At 44.5% G+C, this 17,281-nt stretch overlaps 1 protein-coding gene across 1 annotated transcript in view; it reads left to right on the forward strand.

Annotated features, from left to right (window-relative positions):
- LOC120064170 (collagen alpha-2(IV) chain-like) overlaps positions 1-17,281 on the forward strand; it is a 104,565-nt gene that overhangs the window by 72,086 nt on the left and 15,198 nt on the right. The window contains exons 5-22 of the mRNA XM_039014554.1: positions 11,098-11,232; positions 11,349-11,393; positions 11,547-11,663; positions 13,458-13,526; positions 13,705-13,740; positions 13,896-13,949; positions 14,060-14,095; positions 14,219-14,260; positions 14,408-14,479; positions 14,583-14,627; positions 15,367-15,414; positions 15,539-15,574; positions 15,739-15,783; positions 15,931-15,994; positions 16,227-16,337; positions 16,524-16,673; positions 16,808-16,879; positions 16,994-17,145. Coding sequence (XP_038870482.1) covers positions 11,098-11,232; positions 11,349-11,393; positions 11,547-11,663; positions 13,458-13,526; positions 13,705-13,740; positions 13,896-13,949; positions 14,060-14,095; positions 14,219-14,260; positions 14,408-14,479; positions 14,583-14,627; positions 15,367-15,414; positions 15,539-15,574; positions 15,739-15,783; positions 15,931-15,994; positions 16,227-16,337; positions 16,524-16,673; positions 16,808-16,879; positions 16,994-17,145 — 1,329 coding nt within the window. The remainder of the gene's footprint in view (positions 1-11,097; positions 11,233-11,348; positions 11,394-11,546; positions 11,664-13,457; positions 13,527-13,704; positions 13,741-13,895; positions 13,950-14,059; positions 14,096-14,218; positions 14,261-14,407; positions 14,480-14,582; positions 14,628-15,366; positions 15,415-15,538; positions 15,575-15,738; positions 15,784-15,930; positions 15,995-16,226; positions 16,338-16,523; positions 16,674-16,807; positions 16,880-16,993; positions 17,146-17,281) is intronic.

A 17,281-nucleotide genomic window follows, 5' to 3' on the forward strand; every position in this document is an offset into this window, starting at 1 on the left:
CAGCAGTAAAATAACAATAGCGAGACTATATACATGGGGATGACCGGTACAGAGTCAATGTGCGGGGGCACCGGTTAGTTGAAGTAATATGTACATGTAGGTAGAGTTATTAAAGTGACTATGCATAGATGATAACAGCATTTGATTTGGTGTTCATGAGTCTTATGGCTCAGGGGTAGAAGCTGTTTAGAAGCCTCTTGGACCTAGACTTGGCACTCCGGTACCGCTTGCTGTGCGGTAGTAGAGAGAACAGTCTATGACTAGGGTGGCTGGAGTCTTTGACAATTTTTAGGGCCTTCTTCTGACACCGCCTGGTGTAGAGGTCCTGGATGGCAGGAAGCTTGGCCCCAGTGATGTACTGGGCCGTTCGCGCTACCCTTTGTAGTGCCTTGCGGTCGAGGGCCGAGCAGATGCCATACCAGGCAGTGATGCAACCAGTCAGGATGCTCTCGATGTTGCAGCTGTAAAACCTTTTGAGGATCTGAGGACCCATGCCAAACCGTGCCCTCTTCACGACTGTCTTGGTGTGCTTGGATCATGTTAGTTTATTGGTGATGTGGACACAAGGAAGTTGAAGATCTCGACCTGCTCCACTGCAGCCCCGTCGATGAGAATGGGGGCATGCTCGGTCCTCTTTTTCCTGTAGTCCACAATCATCTCTTTTGTCTTGATCACGTTGAGGGAGAGGTTGTTGTCCTGGCACCACACGACCAGGTCTCTGATCTCCTCCCTATAGGCTGCCTCGTCGTTGGCGGTGATCAGGCCTACCACTGTTGTGTCTTAACTTAATGATGGTGTTGAAGTCATGCCTGGCCGTGCAGTCATGAATGAACAGGGAGTACAGGAGAGGACTGAGCACGCACCCCTGAGGGGCCCCTGTGTTGAGGATCAGCTTGGCGGATGTGTTGTTACCTACCCTTACCACCTGGGTGTGGCCTGTCAGGAAGTCCAGGATCCAGTTGCAGAGGGAGGTGTTTAGTCCCAGGGTCCTTAGCTTATTGATGAGCTTTGAGGGCATCATGGTGTTGAACGCTGAGCTGTAGTCAATGAACAGCATTCTCACATAGGTGTTCCTTTTGTCCAGGTGGGAAAGGGTAGTGTGGAGTGCAATAGAGATTGCATCATCTGTGGATCTGTTTGGGTGGTATGCAAATTGGAGTGGGCCTAGGGTTTCTGGGATAATGGTGTTGATGTGAGCCATGACCAGCCTTTCGAAGCGCTTCATGGCTACAGACGTGAGTGCTACGGGTCGGTAGTCGTTTAGGCAGGTTACCTTAGTGTTCTTGGGTACAGGCACTATGGTGGTCTGCTTAAAACATGTTGGTATTACAGACTCGGACAGGGAGATGTTGAAAATGTCAATGAAGACACTTGCCAGTTGGTCAGCGCATGCCCACAGTACACGTCCTGGTAATCCGTCTGGCCCTGCGGCCTTGTGAATGTTGACCTGAGTAATTGCAGTCCTGATGTCCAGAAGTTATTTTCGGTCATAAGAGATGGTAGCGGCAGCATTATGTACAAAATAAGTTTAAAAAATAATTACAAACAATGCAAATAAACCAACAAAAAAACACAATAGGTTGGGGGCACGTAAAACGTCTGCCTTCTTCTACGGCACAATCTTATCTTAACTCCAATTAGTATAGGGTGTACTTGGATAGGACGAGCTGGAAGAGCTGCTTCGCTCTACAGGAACAGAAGACTCCTGCCCCTATGGGCTGTTCCCGGCTCGGACAAGGCTACGTTTCTTTACTACCATGAAACTACACAAGAATACCATCCTCTTACTGAATAAGAATGCACTCATCCAATGGGTGTATGGTTTTGAAATCATCTCTAGTTTGTTTGAAAGACGTTGTTTCTAGCAGTTGTGTAACACTTCTGTTTTATTGTTGTTTTCCAAATTCCTATTCCAACTGTTGAATTGGTTGCACCCCAAGCAGCCATGGTTTACATTCTGTGTGTTGCAGTATAAATTACAACAGAGTGCTTGAGATTTACATCACCAGCCCTGTTCAAGGGAAGAGGGCCCATGTTGTTTTGTCAGGACGGTCTGTCTGTCTCTAATTGAGAACAGCGGTTGATGTTGGGACAGGACCGAGACCCCCCGGTCAAAACAACCCTTGTACCCCAAAACCGTCTCACCCAAAACACCCCAGAATACATTCCAATCTTTATACTGCCCTTGACTACGGCTCATGTTGACCTTTGACATCTAGCAATTCAACTTTTTTATGGTCATGTTGTTTTCAGACTCATATTGGTATGTGTTGCCAAAAGCCATTGCCAAAATGCATACACATGCATCGATGGCGCAAACACACACACACACACACACACACACACACACACACACACACACACACACACACACACACACACACACACACTCCCCCTCTCAAGTGCAGTACTTGGTGGTCAGATACATGACAGACTCTAATCCACAATGACTAATCCACAATGAGCCACTCTATCCCTCTGTGATAATGGTGTTTAGGGAGTTTGTTTGCATTGTTGTCTGACTTTGTTTACTCTTTGCTCCCTCCAGCTCCTAGGCCAGAGGTTCCCAAACAAGGGGTCGCGACCCAATGTGGGGTCACTTGATACACTACATAACCAAAAGTATGTGGACACCTGCTCATCGAATATCTCATTCATAAATGATGAACAGTAATATGGAGTTGATCCCCCCTTTGCCGCTATAACAGCTTCCACTCTTCTGGGAAGGCTTTCTACTAGATATTGGAACATTGCTGCGGGCACTTGCTTCCATTCAGCCACAAGATCATTAGTAAGGTCGGCACTGATGTTGGGCGATTAAGCCTGGCTCTCAGTCGGTGTTCCAATTCATCCCAAAATTGTTTGATGGGGTCGAGGTCAGGGCTCTGTGCAGGCCAGTCAAGTTCTTCCACACCGATCTCAACAAACCATTTCTGTATGGACCTCACTCTGTACATGGGGGAATTGTTATGCTGAAATAGGAAAGGGCGTTCCCCAAACTGTTGCCACAAAGTTGGAAGCACAAAATCGTCTAGAATATCATTGTACGCTGTAGAGTTAAGACTTCCCTTCACTGGAACTAAGGGGCCTAGCCCAAACCATGAAAAACAGCCCCAGACCATATTCCTCCTCCACCTAACTTTACAGTTGGCACAATGCATTTGGACAGATAGAGTTGTCCTGGCATCCGCCAAATCCAGATTCATCCATTGGACTGCCAGATAGTGAAGTGTGATTCATCACTCCAGAGAACACGTTTCCACTGCTCCAGAGTCCAATGGCGGTGAGCTTTACACAACTACAGCCGACACTTGGCATTGCGCATGGTGATCTTAGGCTTGTGTGTGGCTGCTAGGCCATGGAAGCTCCTGGCGAACAGTTATTGTGCTGACATTGCTTCCAGTTGAAGTCGGTAGTGAGTGTTGCTACCGAGGACACAAGGCAGTCCCGTTCTGTGAGCTTGTGTTTCCTACCACTTTACAGCTGAGCCGCTGTTACTCCTAGACATTTCCACTTCACAATAACAGCAGTTACATTTGACCGGAACAGCTCAAGCAGGGCAGAAATTTTACAAACTGACTTGTTGGAAAGGTGGCATCCTATGGCAGTGCCACTTTGAAAGTCACTGAGCTCTTCAGTAAGGCCATTCTACTGCCAATGTTTGTCTATGGAGATTGCATGGCTGTGTGCTCAATTTTATACACCAGTCAACAACGGGTGTGGCGAAATAACCGAATCCACTAATTTGAAGGGATGTCCACATACTTTTGTATATGTAGTGTATGAAAATGGGGTCGCGGGAGAATTTCCAAAATACTCCCCAAAAAAACAAAATATATCGTCTTTGTATCTCAAAGTCATTGTAACCTAAAAATCTAAATGAACATTTTTGAAATCTAAAAGATCAAATTCAACCAGATTGCCCAGATCGTTGACAGTTGCGCTTGAATCGGAATGATTCAAGTGCAACAAAAACGTCACAAAATGTGGTCATAATATACAGTGCATTCGGAAAGTATTCAGACCCCTTCCTTTTTTTACTGCCTTATTCTAAAATTGATTAAATAAATGTTTTTCCTCATCAATCTACACACAATACTCCATAATGACAAAGGGCAAAGCATTTTTTTTCTTTTTTTTTGCAAACATATTTAAAAAAACAAAAACAGATATACCTTATTTACATAATTATTCAGACCCTTTTCTATGAGACTCAAAATTGAGCTCAGGTGCATCCTGTTTTCTTAAATCATCCTTGAGACATTTCTACAACTTGATTGGAGTCCACCTGTAGTAAATTCTATTGATTGGACATGATTTGGAAAGGCAGACACCTGTCTATATAACGGTTGCCAGTGCATGTCATAGCAAAAACCAAGCCATGAGGTCGAAGGAAATGTCTGTATAGCTCTGAAACAGGATTGTGTTGAGGCACAGATCTGGGGAAGGTTACCAAAACATTTCTGCAGCATTGATGGTCCCCAAGAACAAATTAGCCTCGATCATTCTTAAATGGAAGAAGTTTGGAACCACCAAGACTTCCTAGAGCTGGCCGCCCAGCCAAACTGAACAATCGGGGGAGAAGGGCCTTGGTCAGGGAGGTGACCAAGAACCCAATGGTCACTCTGACAGAGCTCCAGAGTTCCTCTGTGGAGATGGGAGAACCTTACAGAAGGACAACCATCTCTGCAGCACTCCACCAATCAGGCCTTTATGGTAGAGTGGCCAGGCGGAAGCCACTCCTAAGTAAAAGGCACATGACAGCCCGCTTGGAGTTTGCCAAAAGGCACCTAAAGGACTCTCAGATCATGAGAAACAAGAATATCTGGTCTGATGAAACTAAGATTGAACTCTTTGGCCTGAAGTGTCACATCTGGAGGAAACCTGGCACCATCCCTACAGTGAAGCATGGTGGTTGCAGCCACATGCTGTGTTTTTCAGCAGGGACTGGGAGACTAGTCAGGATCGAGGGAAAGATGACCAGAGCAAAGTACAGAGAAATCCTTGATGAAAGCCTTTTCCAGAGCGCTCAGGACCTCAGACTGGGGGGAAGGTTCACCTTCCAACAGGACAACGACCCTAAGCCACAGCCAAGGCAACGCAGGAGTGGCTTTGCGACAAGTCTCTGATTGTCCTTGAGTGACCCAGCCAGATCGCGGACTTGAACGTGATCAAACATCTCTGGAGAGACCTGAAATTTGCTGTGCAGCGATTGTCCCAATCCAACCTGACAGAGCTTGAAGAGGATCTGCAGAGAAGAATGGGAGAAACTCCCCAAATACAGGTGTGCCAAGCTTGTAGCATCATACCCAAGAAGACTTGAGGCTGTAATCGCTGCTAAAGTTTCTTCAACAAAGTACTGAGTAAAGGGTCTGAATACTTATGTAAATGTGATAGTTCTGTTTTCTTTTTTTTGTGCAAAAAATTAAAAATAATGTTTTTGCTTTGTCATTATGGGGTATTGTGTGTAGATCGATGAGGGGGAAAAACTATTTCATACATTTTAGAATAAGGCTGTAACGTAACAAAATGTGGAAAAAGTCAAAGGGTCTGAATACTTTCCAAATGCACTGTATGCACTAACTGTTTTGGCTGGGAAGCATGCATCCCCAGAATCAGATCAATTGACCCCTCTCGGCCACTCACACACCCACCCGTGTGGAACACATCACTGAGAATAATTAGGCTCCGTGTGTGTGTGTGTGTGTGTGTGTGTGTGTGTGTGTGTGTGTGTGTGTGTGTGTGTGTGTGTGTGTGTGTGTGTTTTGTGTGTTCTCTTCATGTATGCCATGACTATCACTAGAGTCCTATTGTTTTTATTATTTAAAGAGAAAATGATTACAGTACATGGAGAGAGAGAGGGAGAGACAGCGATGGGGTGGAGCGGGATAAAGAAACAGGGACATAACTACTATCTTCACTACCTTGTTCCACTCCTTTTACCATCTCTATCACTGTTTTATCTTTTTCTGCACACAGAGCACCTTTATCAGACCATTATATTTAGTTGGTAGATTAGACTTTGTGTAGTTTCAAACAGCCAACAACCAAAACACGCTGGTCTGAATAACACTCTGATTCCCTTTTTTAACTCTGACATGGGGTATCATTGTGAACACTTTATTGTTGTTATTTTTTAAACCGTCATCAGCCAGAACACCCTGCATCAGACAGAACACCCTGCATCAGACAGAACACAGTGCATCAGACAGAACACCCTGCATCAGACAGAACACCCTGCATCAGACAGAACATCCTGCATCAGACAGAACACCCTGCATCAGCCAGAACACCCTGCATCAGACAGAACACCCTGCATCAGGCAGAACACCCTGCATCAGACAGAACACCCTGCATCAGACAGAACACCCTGCATCAGACAGAACACCCTACATCAGACAGAACACCCTGCATCAGACAGAACACCCTGCATCAGACAGAACACCCTGCATCAGACAGAACACCCTGCATCAGACAGAACATCCTGCATCAGACAGAACACCATGCATCAGACAGAACACCCTGCATCAGACAGAACACCCTGCATCAGACAGAACATCCTGCATCAGACAGAACACCCTGCATCAGACAGAACACCCTGCATCAGACAGAACATCCTGCATCAGACAGAACACCATGCATCAGACAGCACACCCTGCATCAGACAGAACACCATGCATCAGACAGAACACCCTGCATCAGACAGAACACCCTGCATCAGACAGAACACCCTGCATCAGACAGAACACAGTGCATCAGACAGAACACCCTGCATCAGACAGAATACCCTGCATCAGACAGAACACCATGCATCAGACAGAACACCCTGCATCAGACAGAACACCCTGCATCAGACAGAACACCCTGCATCAGACAGAACACCCTGCATCAGACAGAACACCCTGCATCAGACAGAACATCCTGCATCAGACAGAACATCCTGCATCAGACAGAACACCATGCATCAGACAGAACACCCTGCATCAGACAGAACACAGTGCATCAGACAGAACACACTGCATCAGACAGAACACCCTGCATCAGACAGAACACCCTGCATCAGACAGAACACAGTGCATCAGACAGAACATCCTGCATCAGACAGAACACCATGCATCAGACAGAACACAGTGCATCAGACAGAACACTCTGCATCAGACAGAACACCATGCATCAGACAGAACACCCTGCATCAGACAGAACACCCTACATCAGACAAAACACCCTACATCAGACAGAACATCCTGCATCAGACAGAACACAGTGCATCAGACAGAACACAGTGCATCAGACAGAACACCATGCATCAGACAGAACACCCTGCATCAGACAGAACACCATGCATCAGACAGAACACCCTGCATCAGACAGAACACCCTGCATCAGACAGAACACAGTGCATCAGACAGAACACAGTGCATCAGACAGAACATCCTGCATCAGACAGAACACCCTGCATCAGACAGAACACCCTGCATCAGACAGAACACCATGCATCAGACAGAACACAGTGCATCAGACAGAACACAGTGCATCAGACAGAACATCCTGCATCAGACAGAACACCCTGCATCAGACAGAACACCCTGCATCAGACAGAACATCCTGCATCAGACAGAACACCCTGCATCAGACAGAACACCATGCATCAGACAGAACACAGTGCATCAGACAGAACACAGTGCATCAGACAGAACACCATGCATCAGACAGAACACCCTGCATCAGACAGAACACCATGCATCAGACAGAAAACCCTGCATCAGACAGAACACCATGCATCAGACAGAACACCCTGCATCAGACAGAACACAGTGCATCAGACAGAACACCCTACATCAGACAGAACATCCTGCATCAGACAGAGAGATTAAAGGAAGTGTGTGTGTGTGTGTGTGTGTGTGTGTGTGTGTGTGTGTGTGTGTGTGTGTGTGTGTGTGTGTGTGTGTGTGTGTGTGTGTGTGTGTGTGTGTGTGTGTGTGTGTGTGTGTCTGAAAGAGAAAGAAGTGTGTGTGTGAGATATAGTAGGTTTCTGTATCAGAGGTACATTGCATGAAAGCACTTGTCTGAGTGGTTATCACAGATCAGAACAGATACTCATATATGCAGAGTTTGGCGTGCTCCCAGGCAGAGTTACCAGATATAAAGTACGGTATGCATCATTCACATAGTCACTCTCAAATAGCATAGCTCCTAGGAGTAGAACACACTTGAGTTTTCTTTCACAGTAAAATCGTCTCTCACATAAACACTGGATGGCAGAAGAGAGCAGTTTTTCAGTATGCATAACTTTACAAACTCAAGAAGATACACGTCTCACCCTTGTGGCCATAAATTGATACTACAAAGTCTTAACCAAGGTTTTGGGTGTTTCCAGTTCACTCTGAAGTTAATCTAGCCCAAACATAGACCTCTTTATTAATAGGACAAGGTCTAATTGCATTCCATAGTGAATGCGTTCAAGATAACTCACAACCAAATCTGTAACTGTGTAGCAGCATGTGTTCTACGTCTCAATGTACACTGTACATTATCGAGTTGCAACCCCCCCCCTCCCCCTCAGAACAGCCTTAATTCGTTGGGGCATGGCCTCTACAAGGTGTCGAAAGCGTTCCACAGGGATGCTGGCCCATGTCGACTAAAAATGCTTCCCACAGTTGTGTCAAGTTGCCTGGATGTCCTTTGGGTGGTGACCCATTCTTGATACACACGGGGAACTGTTGAGCGTGAAAAACCCATGAGCGTTGCAGTTCTTGACACAAACCGGTGCACCTGTCACCTACTACCATTCCCCATTCAAAAGCACTTAAATGTTTTGCCCATTCACTCTCTGAATGCATGGCTGGCCATGCAGGGCCATCCATTCACATACCCAATCCATGTCTCAATTGTCTCAAGGTCTAAAAATCCTTCTTTAATCTGTCTCCTTCCCTTCGTCTGCACTGATTTAACAAGTGACATCAATAAGGGATCATAGCTTTCACCGGATTTACCTGGTCAGTATAGGATCTATGTCACGGAAAGAACAGGCATCCTTAATGTTTTGTACACTCAGTGTTTATCCGTAGTCGGTTGATAGTTCTTCTTGATAGGTTGTCCCTTACATCACTGACCGGTGCCCAGGAAATAATTCAATCCAATTGTTAGATGCTACCACCCCACCCCCCAAATCAAAACCAAACATGGATGTCCATGTTTACGTGCACACACTCCATTCTACTTCTTGTCTGCTTCCTGTCTGTGGCAGCATTGAACCAGGAAAAAAACAGCGGGTGGGGTGTTTCGCTTCCTCTTCCGTCTCTGGTGCCCGTACAGCAACTGACTAGTTAGGACAAACAGGTGTGAAACACAGTGAGAACACAACATGAAACCCATGTTTGGTTTTGATTTGGAGGGGGCTGTTAGCAGAGACGGAAGAGGAAGTGAGACATGCCACTCCTTCATCTTTTCTGGTTCAAATACAGTCAATGAACCAAGTAGACCAGATCCAGCTGCTATTGCATTGGTGTCTATGGGAGAGCCACCCCTTAAGTAGACCGGAATTGTGACTATTTTTTTCATTGGTAACCGGCCTGAGTAAGACATCTTCATTTATCCACCATCTTTGGTGTTATCATCTATCAATTGGATTTAATATCCCTCACCCTGGCCCTTGCCTGGAATCCATCTCTCTGCTTCTTTACTGTTCCCCCAGAGTGGAAAAACTGTTTCTCCATGTAGGTTGTTGTAATAAAACCATAAACCACCACTGGGTGGAGTCTCACCTCCACTGCAACATGTTTAGCTGCTGTAGTTGTTTTATATAATTTGACATTGTTGTGGTGCTTTCACCTTTATTAAACACTAAAGCCCTGTTACCGGCCTATAAGGGGAGTGAATGGCCTTTCCATGTTCTTTTTACAACAATGGTATGTCTAAAGTGCCAGTGATGTAAAATACTTAAGTAAAAATGCTTTACAGTACTACTTGAGTAGTTCTTTTGGGTATCCTTTGACACATTTTACATTACTACATTCCTAAAGAATATAATGTACTTTTTACTCCATACATTTTCCCTGACATCCAAAAGTACTCGTTACATTTTCAAAGCTTAGCAGGACAGGAAAATGGTCCAATTCACACACATAAAGAGAACATCTCACTAAACATACACGCTTCATTTGTAAATTATGTCGGAGTGTTGGAGTGTGCCCCTAGCTATCTGTACATTTATTTATTTTTTATTTTTTTATCTTTTTAAACAACTAATTCACTGACGTCAGTTCAATTATTTGAATTCTATTTGGTTCAGGTTTTTTTCTGTGAGCTCAATGTGCAGTTTCTGTAAAGATACATCAGATCAAGCCTGAACTGTGAAATGTAGTAGGAAGTTGTAGTTTCCAACAGGCCAATATTCTATGTAGTTTAGTGCAGAAAACGTGGTAATTAACTACAATGACCATAATCCATCGCACGCCCGCTTAAACGTGCCCAATTTGTGTGGCGCAGACATGGAGACGGCCCATGTACGCTAGGGGCGGCACCGCTCAGTGAAACACCGCTTCCCATTCATTTTCAATGGAAGGAAAGCGGTGAGAAGCAGGTTGTGCGAGGAGAGAAGATAGAACCCGTGATCGACATGATCTAAGTGATTCATAGTTGGTATTCAGCAATCATAAGAGTATGCCGTATTTAACTATGAAGAACTACTAAAATAGTGATTTTGTCAAACAGCATAAGCAGCAGCGCTATAGAGATGAGATGATGACTTTGAATTAAGTAATGAAGTCATCAACTAAAACAAATATTTTATTAAATGAATGTAAATAAATGATGGTTAATAAGTGATAAGCATTAATGGACAGTCACTACCATCATGGGACTTTTATTAATTGTTTTATTCAGTGTTGTTACAGCATTCAACCCACATAATGCATAGTGCATTTCATGTTTGAATTTTTTATATTGAAACCGAAAATAATTATTTAATAACGAACCGAAACTGAACCGACCTCAAAAAGCACTAATCGCTCAGCACTAATATTTATCAGTCTCCATCCCTTGATGTGTTTCATGTCTCTTTTCTTCTGTTGATTAACATGTCTCTCTCCTCCTCAGGGCCAACCTGGTCCTCTTGGCCCGCAGGGACCCCATGGGCCTCCAGGGGGCCTAGGGGACTCAGGAGTCCAAGGAGTCCAAGGAGAGAAGGGCGCCCGGGGCAGAGGAGGCTTCATCGGCCCCAAGGGTTCTGTGGTGAGGAACACTGACTGGAGAATTCTTCATTAGAGATCTCAGACTCTGGCTTAGTATTGTGTCTACTCATCAAGTGTTGGTATGGACTTGTATAAGTGTTTTTCATTTCTCCGCAGGGGATGACTGGTGTTCCAGGGTTTTCTGGATCGGACGGTATTCCTGTAAGTGGGATTATATTGGGATTTTTTTCTCCGAACAAATAAATAACAGACACACCCATTCCAATAAATAATCTATTGTTGTCTTGTTAATACTGTAAGTAGTCTAAATACAACATGCAATGATGTTGTAAAACTCCTCCATATCATCTCCAGGGCCATCCAGGACAGGCAGGGACTCGTGGGAAACCTGGAGCAGACGGGTGCAACGGAACACATGGAGATTCAGGGTTGGCAGGGAAACCAGGCTACGATGGCCAGCCCGGGTATAATGTACGTATGAACCCAGTGATGTCACCAGCAGTTGCGATTTTAGTATGTAAATCTTGGTGGGCAAACAATATATATATATTTTTTACATGCATGCCAGCAAAGCCACTACACAACACAACACTAAACAATACATTAATTGCACTATAATGGTGACAAACTGTGCCCACAGACTGTTAGGTCCTACATAAAGCTGTCCCAACAGCAGTCCCAACACTTTACAACTGTTACACCTGGCTATCAGCGGAGCCTTGTCTGACAGTTTATTCAGCCTCATTTACTGCATTTAAAAAAACATAGCTGATGTGGCTGACTTGCTGAAACAAATGTGGTTTCTAGTGACAATTGAGATGTACAAGCTATGGCATAAGGGGACGACGAGCGGATAAGAGGCAATCCGTAATTTTGATTTAGCGAGCTAGGACGGACATAGTCAATATAACTATTTGTTCATAATTTTTTTTAAATACAGCGACAGAATTCAGAACATGGGGTGTTCTTACAGTATTCTCCCAGTACACCAAATCAGAACCGTAGGATAAATAAAGGAGGCTTATAAGCAGACAATGAAAGCTCTTACAATATTTGATTATTACATTTCTCTAAAACAGGCTATAGGCTACATGTGCACCACCAAGTCAGAACAGTAGGTGAAATTAAGAGTGAAAAGGGACCAAATTATTAGGGTGAGGCACATGGGCTACTAACATCTTACTACACAACATACACTTAGTATTACTTTCTTAGCTACAGTATACATATCTCCCTGGTATCTCCCTGGTATATTATATAATTTATGCAGCAGCAATGTTTATGCAAACATTTTTGGACTCACCTTGTTGTGCTGTGCTCACTTGAACAGGAAGGTGGCGGTCCTTCATAGGCACATTTTGTCATCAAACTTTGTCATCAAAGTCTGTCATTCTCTGGATTTATGGTGCTTTCAAGACAACTGGGAACTCAGAAAAAAACAAGGTTAAAACATGATGACGTCAGTGATCTTCAGGTCGAAGCTGTAGAAAGAGGCCCGAGTTCCCGACTTGCAATTCCGAGTTGGATGACCATTCAAAACATTTGCGAATTCCAATTTGTTGTGCAATGTTTATGGCTGATGAGCACCGATATGTTTTAACTAACATTTCTCGTCATTATTTCTCTTCACATGACAAGGATTAAAAAGCATTTGCCAGTAGATTGTTGACTTGATTCATGATGATGACTGCTAGCTTGCCAATCAAAGCTACTGTAGATATAATGTGATTTGACGTCATTTTATCTGTGGCCAATGACCTTGTCCCTTCTTGGATGGGCACTTCTGTAACTCTATGCCAGCACCCAAGGGGCTTTAATTTTCAAGCTCCTCCCTTAGATTTGGCTGTGACGTAGTGTCCCCATGAGTGACAGAACACTGAGCCAATCACGGCGCAACTAGAGAACATTACCAACCCCTACGCTCCGTATTTTCCGCTGGCTGCCGCACCACCACAGAAAGCACTGAGCTAGGCTAAAACTGAGCTCCGCTAAAAATGGTGCAGTTCAAAACAGGTGGGGCCGAGCCCTGAATGACAGGTCACCAGAGACGTTTGTAGAGATAGAATCAAGGATTCCACCTTGTAGTCTGAGATGTTGAATAACTTCCTCTCCTTCATTTGATCTTTTCATTATTTTACCCCCACCCCCTTTCTTTCTTTCTCTCTCTCTCTCTCTCTCTCTCTCTCTCTCTCTCTCTCTCTCTCTCTCTCTCTCTCTCTCTCTCTCTCTCTCTCTCTCTCTCCCCCCCCCCCCCCCCACACACAGGGTCAGGCAGGCAGAAAGGGACAGAAGGGAGACACTCTGGAGCTTAGTGTGTTCATGGAGCGGTTCAGGGTAAGAGAAGAGGGCTAGAGAACTGTGGGATAGATCTGCTATCAGTACAACAGTATTATCAATGTACAGGCTATTTTGAATGGTACATCATGTCATGATATTGTACAGAACACAAATATGATGTACTCTTGTACTCTACACAGAAACAACCTCTTCTCTCTGTGTGTCTTTTCTACAGGGAGATTCAGGACAGCCCGGATATCCTGGATTTGTTGTAAGTATGGCGCCGCCGCCTTTCCCTGTCACTCTAAAGTTATGGTACAAGATAGCCAGCATCATTATACTATATATATATATAGCTACTCCATATAAAAAATTACATTGCACTCTGACATTCTATCTTTCTCCATCCTCCCTTCTCTCTCTCAGGGTCCTCAGGGTTACCCAGGTCGGTCGGGCTACAGAGGACTCCCAGGACCACAGGTTAGTGGTGTGTGCGTGTGCGTGCATATGAATGTGTTGTTGTACCATATACACCCTTCTGTGTACTAGATAGATACCCAATCATTATTCTGGTTTGTTTCCTGACTCAGGGCCCATTAGGGTTTCCTGGCCTTCCTGGACCAAAGGTAAGGTCCTCACATCAACTAATTTGTACTATGTTTCATCTCTCATAGAAGATACATGGCTAGTGTATGAGATTAAAATACAATAATAAGGATGTGTTTTAACCTGGTGTGTTTTCTGCTCAGGGCACCATGACCAAAGTGTTGAAGGGGGTCAAAGGAGAAGCGGTATGTGACTGCAGGGACAATTGTATGTTTCAAATAGTTTTTTACTGCCCAGCACTTAATGTGTTTGACTTCAAAAAAATTATGATTGTCAATGCTGTCCTCATCTCTGCTGCATGATTCTCACTGAACTTCCCTCTCTCACCACAGGGTGAGGCTGGACAGCAAGGTCCCCCAGGGAACTCCACCCATCCCCATACCAGCCCACTTACCGGACCCTACGTCAGTACAGCTCCACACTTTAATATGTTCAAAAATAACAATAAATATTTTGATTGTGTGTGAACTGAATCACTCTAACAATGTTCTGCTTTGTCTCCTCCAGGGCAGAAAGGGTGACAAAGGGTTGAAAGGTGAAACTGGAGTTGAGGTAAGTGACCTCTCTTCTCCTGTGGTCTCTATAATACCATGTTCCATCTTGACTGGCTGCATCATCGCTTGGTATGGCAACTGCTTGGCATCCGACTGCCAGACCCTACAGAGGGTAGTGTGTAGGGCCCAGTACATCACTGGGGCCAAAATCCCTGCCATCCAGGACGTCTATACCAGGCGTTGTCAGAGGAAGGCCCTAAAAATTGTCAAGGACTCCAGCCACCCTAGTCATAGACTGTTCTCTTTGCTACCGCACGTCAAGCGGTACCGATGCATCAAGTCTGGAACCAACCGGACCCTGAACAGCTTCTACTCCCAAGTCATAAGACTGCTAAATAGTTAGTTACATAGTTAACCAAACAGCTACCCGGACTATCTGCATTGACCCTTTTTGCACAAACTTTTTTGTCTCATCACATACACTGCTGCTAGTGTTTATTATCTATCCTGTTGTCACTTTATTCCTAGTTATATGTACATATCTACCTCAATAACCTCGTACCCCTGCACATAGACACGGTGCTGGTACCCCGTGTATATAGCCAAGTTATCATTACTCATTGTTTATTTACTATTACTTTTATTATTACATGTTATTACTTTTCTATTATTTCTCTATTTTCTGTCTCTCTGCATTGTTGGGAAGGGCCCGTAAGTAAGCATTTCACTGTTAGTCTACAGCTGTTGTTTATGAAGCATGTGACAAATAAAATGTGATTGTATCTGTTACTTATCAGGCTGACAACAAAGGAGAGACTGGGATTATGGGGATGCCTGGGCAAAGGGTTAGTATTACACAAACATTATACTGTACAAATTACACATACATTATTATACCTTATTGAACCCTTCTCTTCTGTGTTGCTTTTGAGATACTGACCTGTTGAATATCCTTGTGTGTTCTTTCAGGGTGTCCCTGGTCGGGATGGAGAGCAAGGACTAAGGGTATGTTTGTGTGGCACAACAATGCCAAGATCTCCATATTATTGCAGTCAGTAGTATGTGTTGGTCTTTGTGGGCTAGTAGAGATGTTGCAGTTGTATCTTTAGTGCTCTTGATGGTGCTGGACACCTTTCTCATAAACTCTCTGCCTCCGTCTTTCCCTTTAGGGGGACCTTGGAGAACCAGGATTTAGGGGCAGAGATGGCCAAAAGGTGATCCTACAGTTGATACTCACATCAAAACACTGTGATACTATCAGATCTTTGATTGGACAGTGGTCCATTCTAAACTTTCCTTCAAATCCGAGCACGCAAGCTATATACATGTAGTAGGTTTTAACAGAAGGGGATTATTTTTAGGGTGCCATCGGAGAACCTGGGGAGTTGATCTATTATGAAGGTCCCTCAGGAGGACCTAACAGAGGTATGATTAGCCAATCAACTCATCAATCACTTTTCTATCAGCATCAACTATCTATCAACTATCAATATATAGTATCGTCTTTCTCCAGGTAGTCAGCCTTTCATTGAATATGATGTTGAACATTAAAGACTAGCTTGTAGAGTTGTTATAATATATTGCTTACTGTTTTATTGTTATAATACTGATCGGTATATTGATACTGATTGATATCCATGTTGGGGTGGGGATGTAGTTGGCCCCCCTGGACAGCTGGGACCCCAGGGAGAGATGGGTTTGCAGGGGGAGAAAGGTCTGCCAGGCCGGGCTGGACCTCCTGCTAGGAAGAGTGATAGTCAATTACAAGGTCAGTACCAAACCCTTACTTATCTAGTCAGTGGCCAGTAGTGTTAGAAGGTTTTTACACTAGTTACAGTGATGTGGCAATGTAGATCTATTGTACTTATTAATATGGTATAATAACAATTATTATAATTGTATTGTTAACAAGTTGTGCACTGTTTTATCTCCCTTATACCTCATGCTCCAACAGTGGAGTACCTGTGGGGTCCGTTCGGGGAACCGGGGGTAAAGGGAGAGACGGGCCCACCTGGAGAGCCAGGTATCCCTGCTCTCAGCCCCGGACCCCCAGGTATCGACGGCATTTCTGGGTTGAGGGGCCCACCCGGACCACCAGGATCATGTGAGTGTGGACATGAAAGAGATTCATATTGATATTTTATTAAAAGGTTGTTTAGTATGATGGAATGATATTAAAGGAATGTTGTGAGTTGTAAATGTGTTTCTTAATATGTGTATGTGTCAAAATATCTGCAGGGGCGGACTTCTACAAGGGATTTGCTGGGTCGAGAGGGCGGCCAGGCTCTGCAGGGAGAAAAGGACTGAAAGGTTAGAGTGTGTGTTTATTCAGACATGTAATCCGTGATGTACGTTTGTGCGCTGTATGCTCACATGTTTTATGCCTTACAGTACAGCTGATCTGAGTTGTGTATGATGTTTTAGGTGATCATGGGTTGTGTGAGTGCAACATTGTCCACTCTCCTCCGGGCCTGCCTGGCCCTGCTGGTAGCCAAGGCGACCCTGGAATGAGTGGCGAGTTTGGTCAGCAGGGCGAGCCAGGCGAGCCAGGACCCCGAGGTGTCATCGGACTGCCTGTAAGAACAACTAACACCACCTCAGCTTGACAACGTCTACCTCGTAACAAATATCACATATCACTTTCAGTAGGGCAACATTCATCTTAAACATTTCTCTTAATAGTTTTTTTCCTCTCCAATTCTCTCTCACTGG

Source organism: Salvelinus namaycush, chromosome 19 (assembly GCF_016432855.1).
Source record: "Salvelinus namaycush isolate Seneca chromosome 19, SaNama_1.0, whole genome shotgun sequence".
NCBI classification, from domain to species: Eukaryota; Metazoa; Chordata; class Actinopteri; order Salmoniformes; family Salmonidae; genus Salvelinus; species Salvelinus namaycush.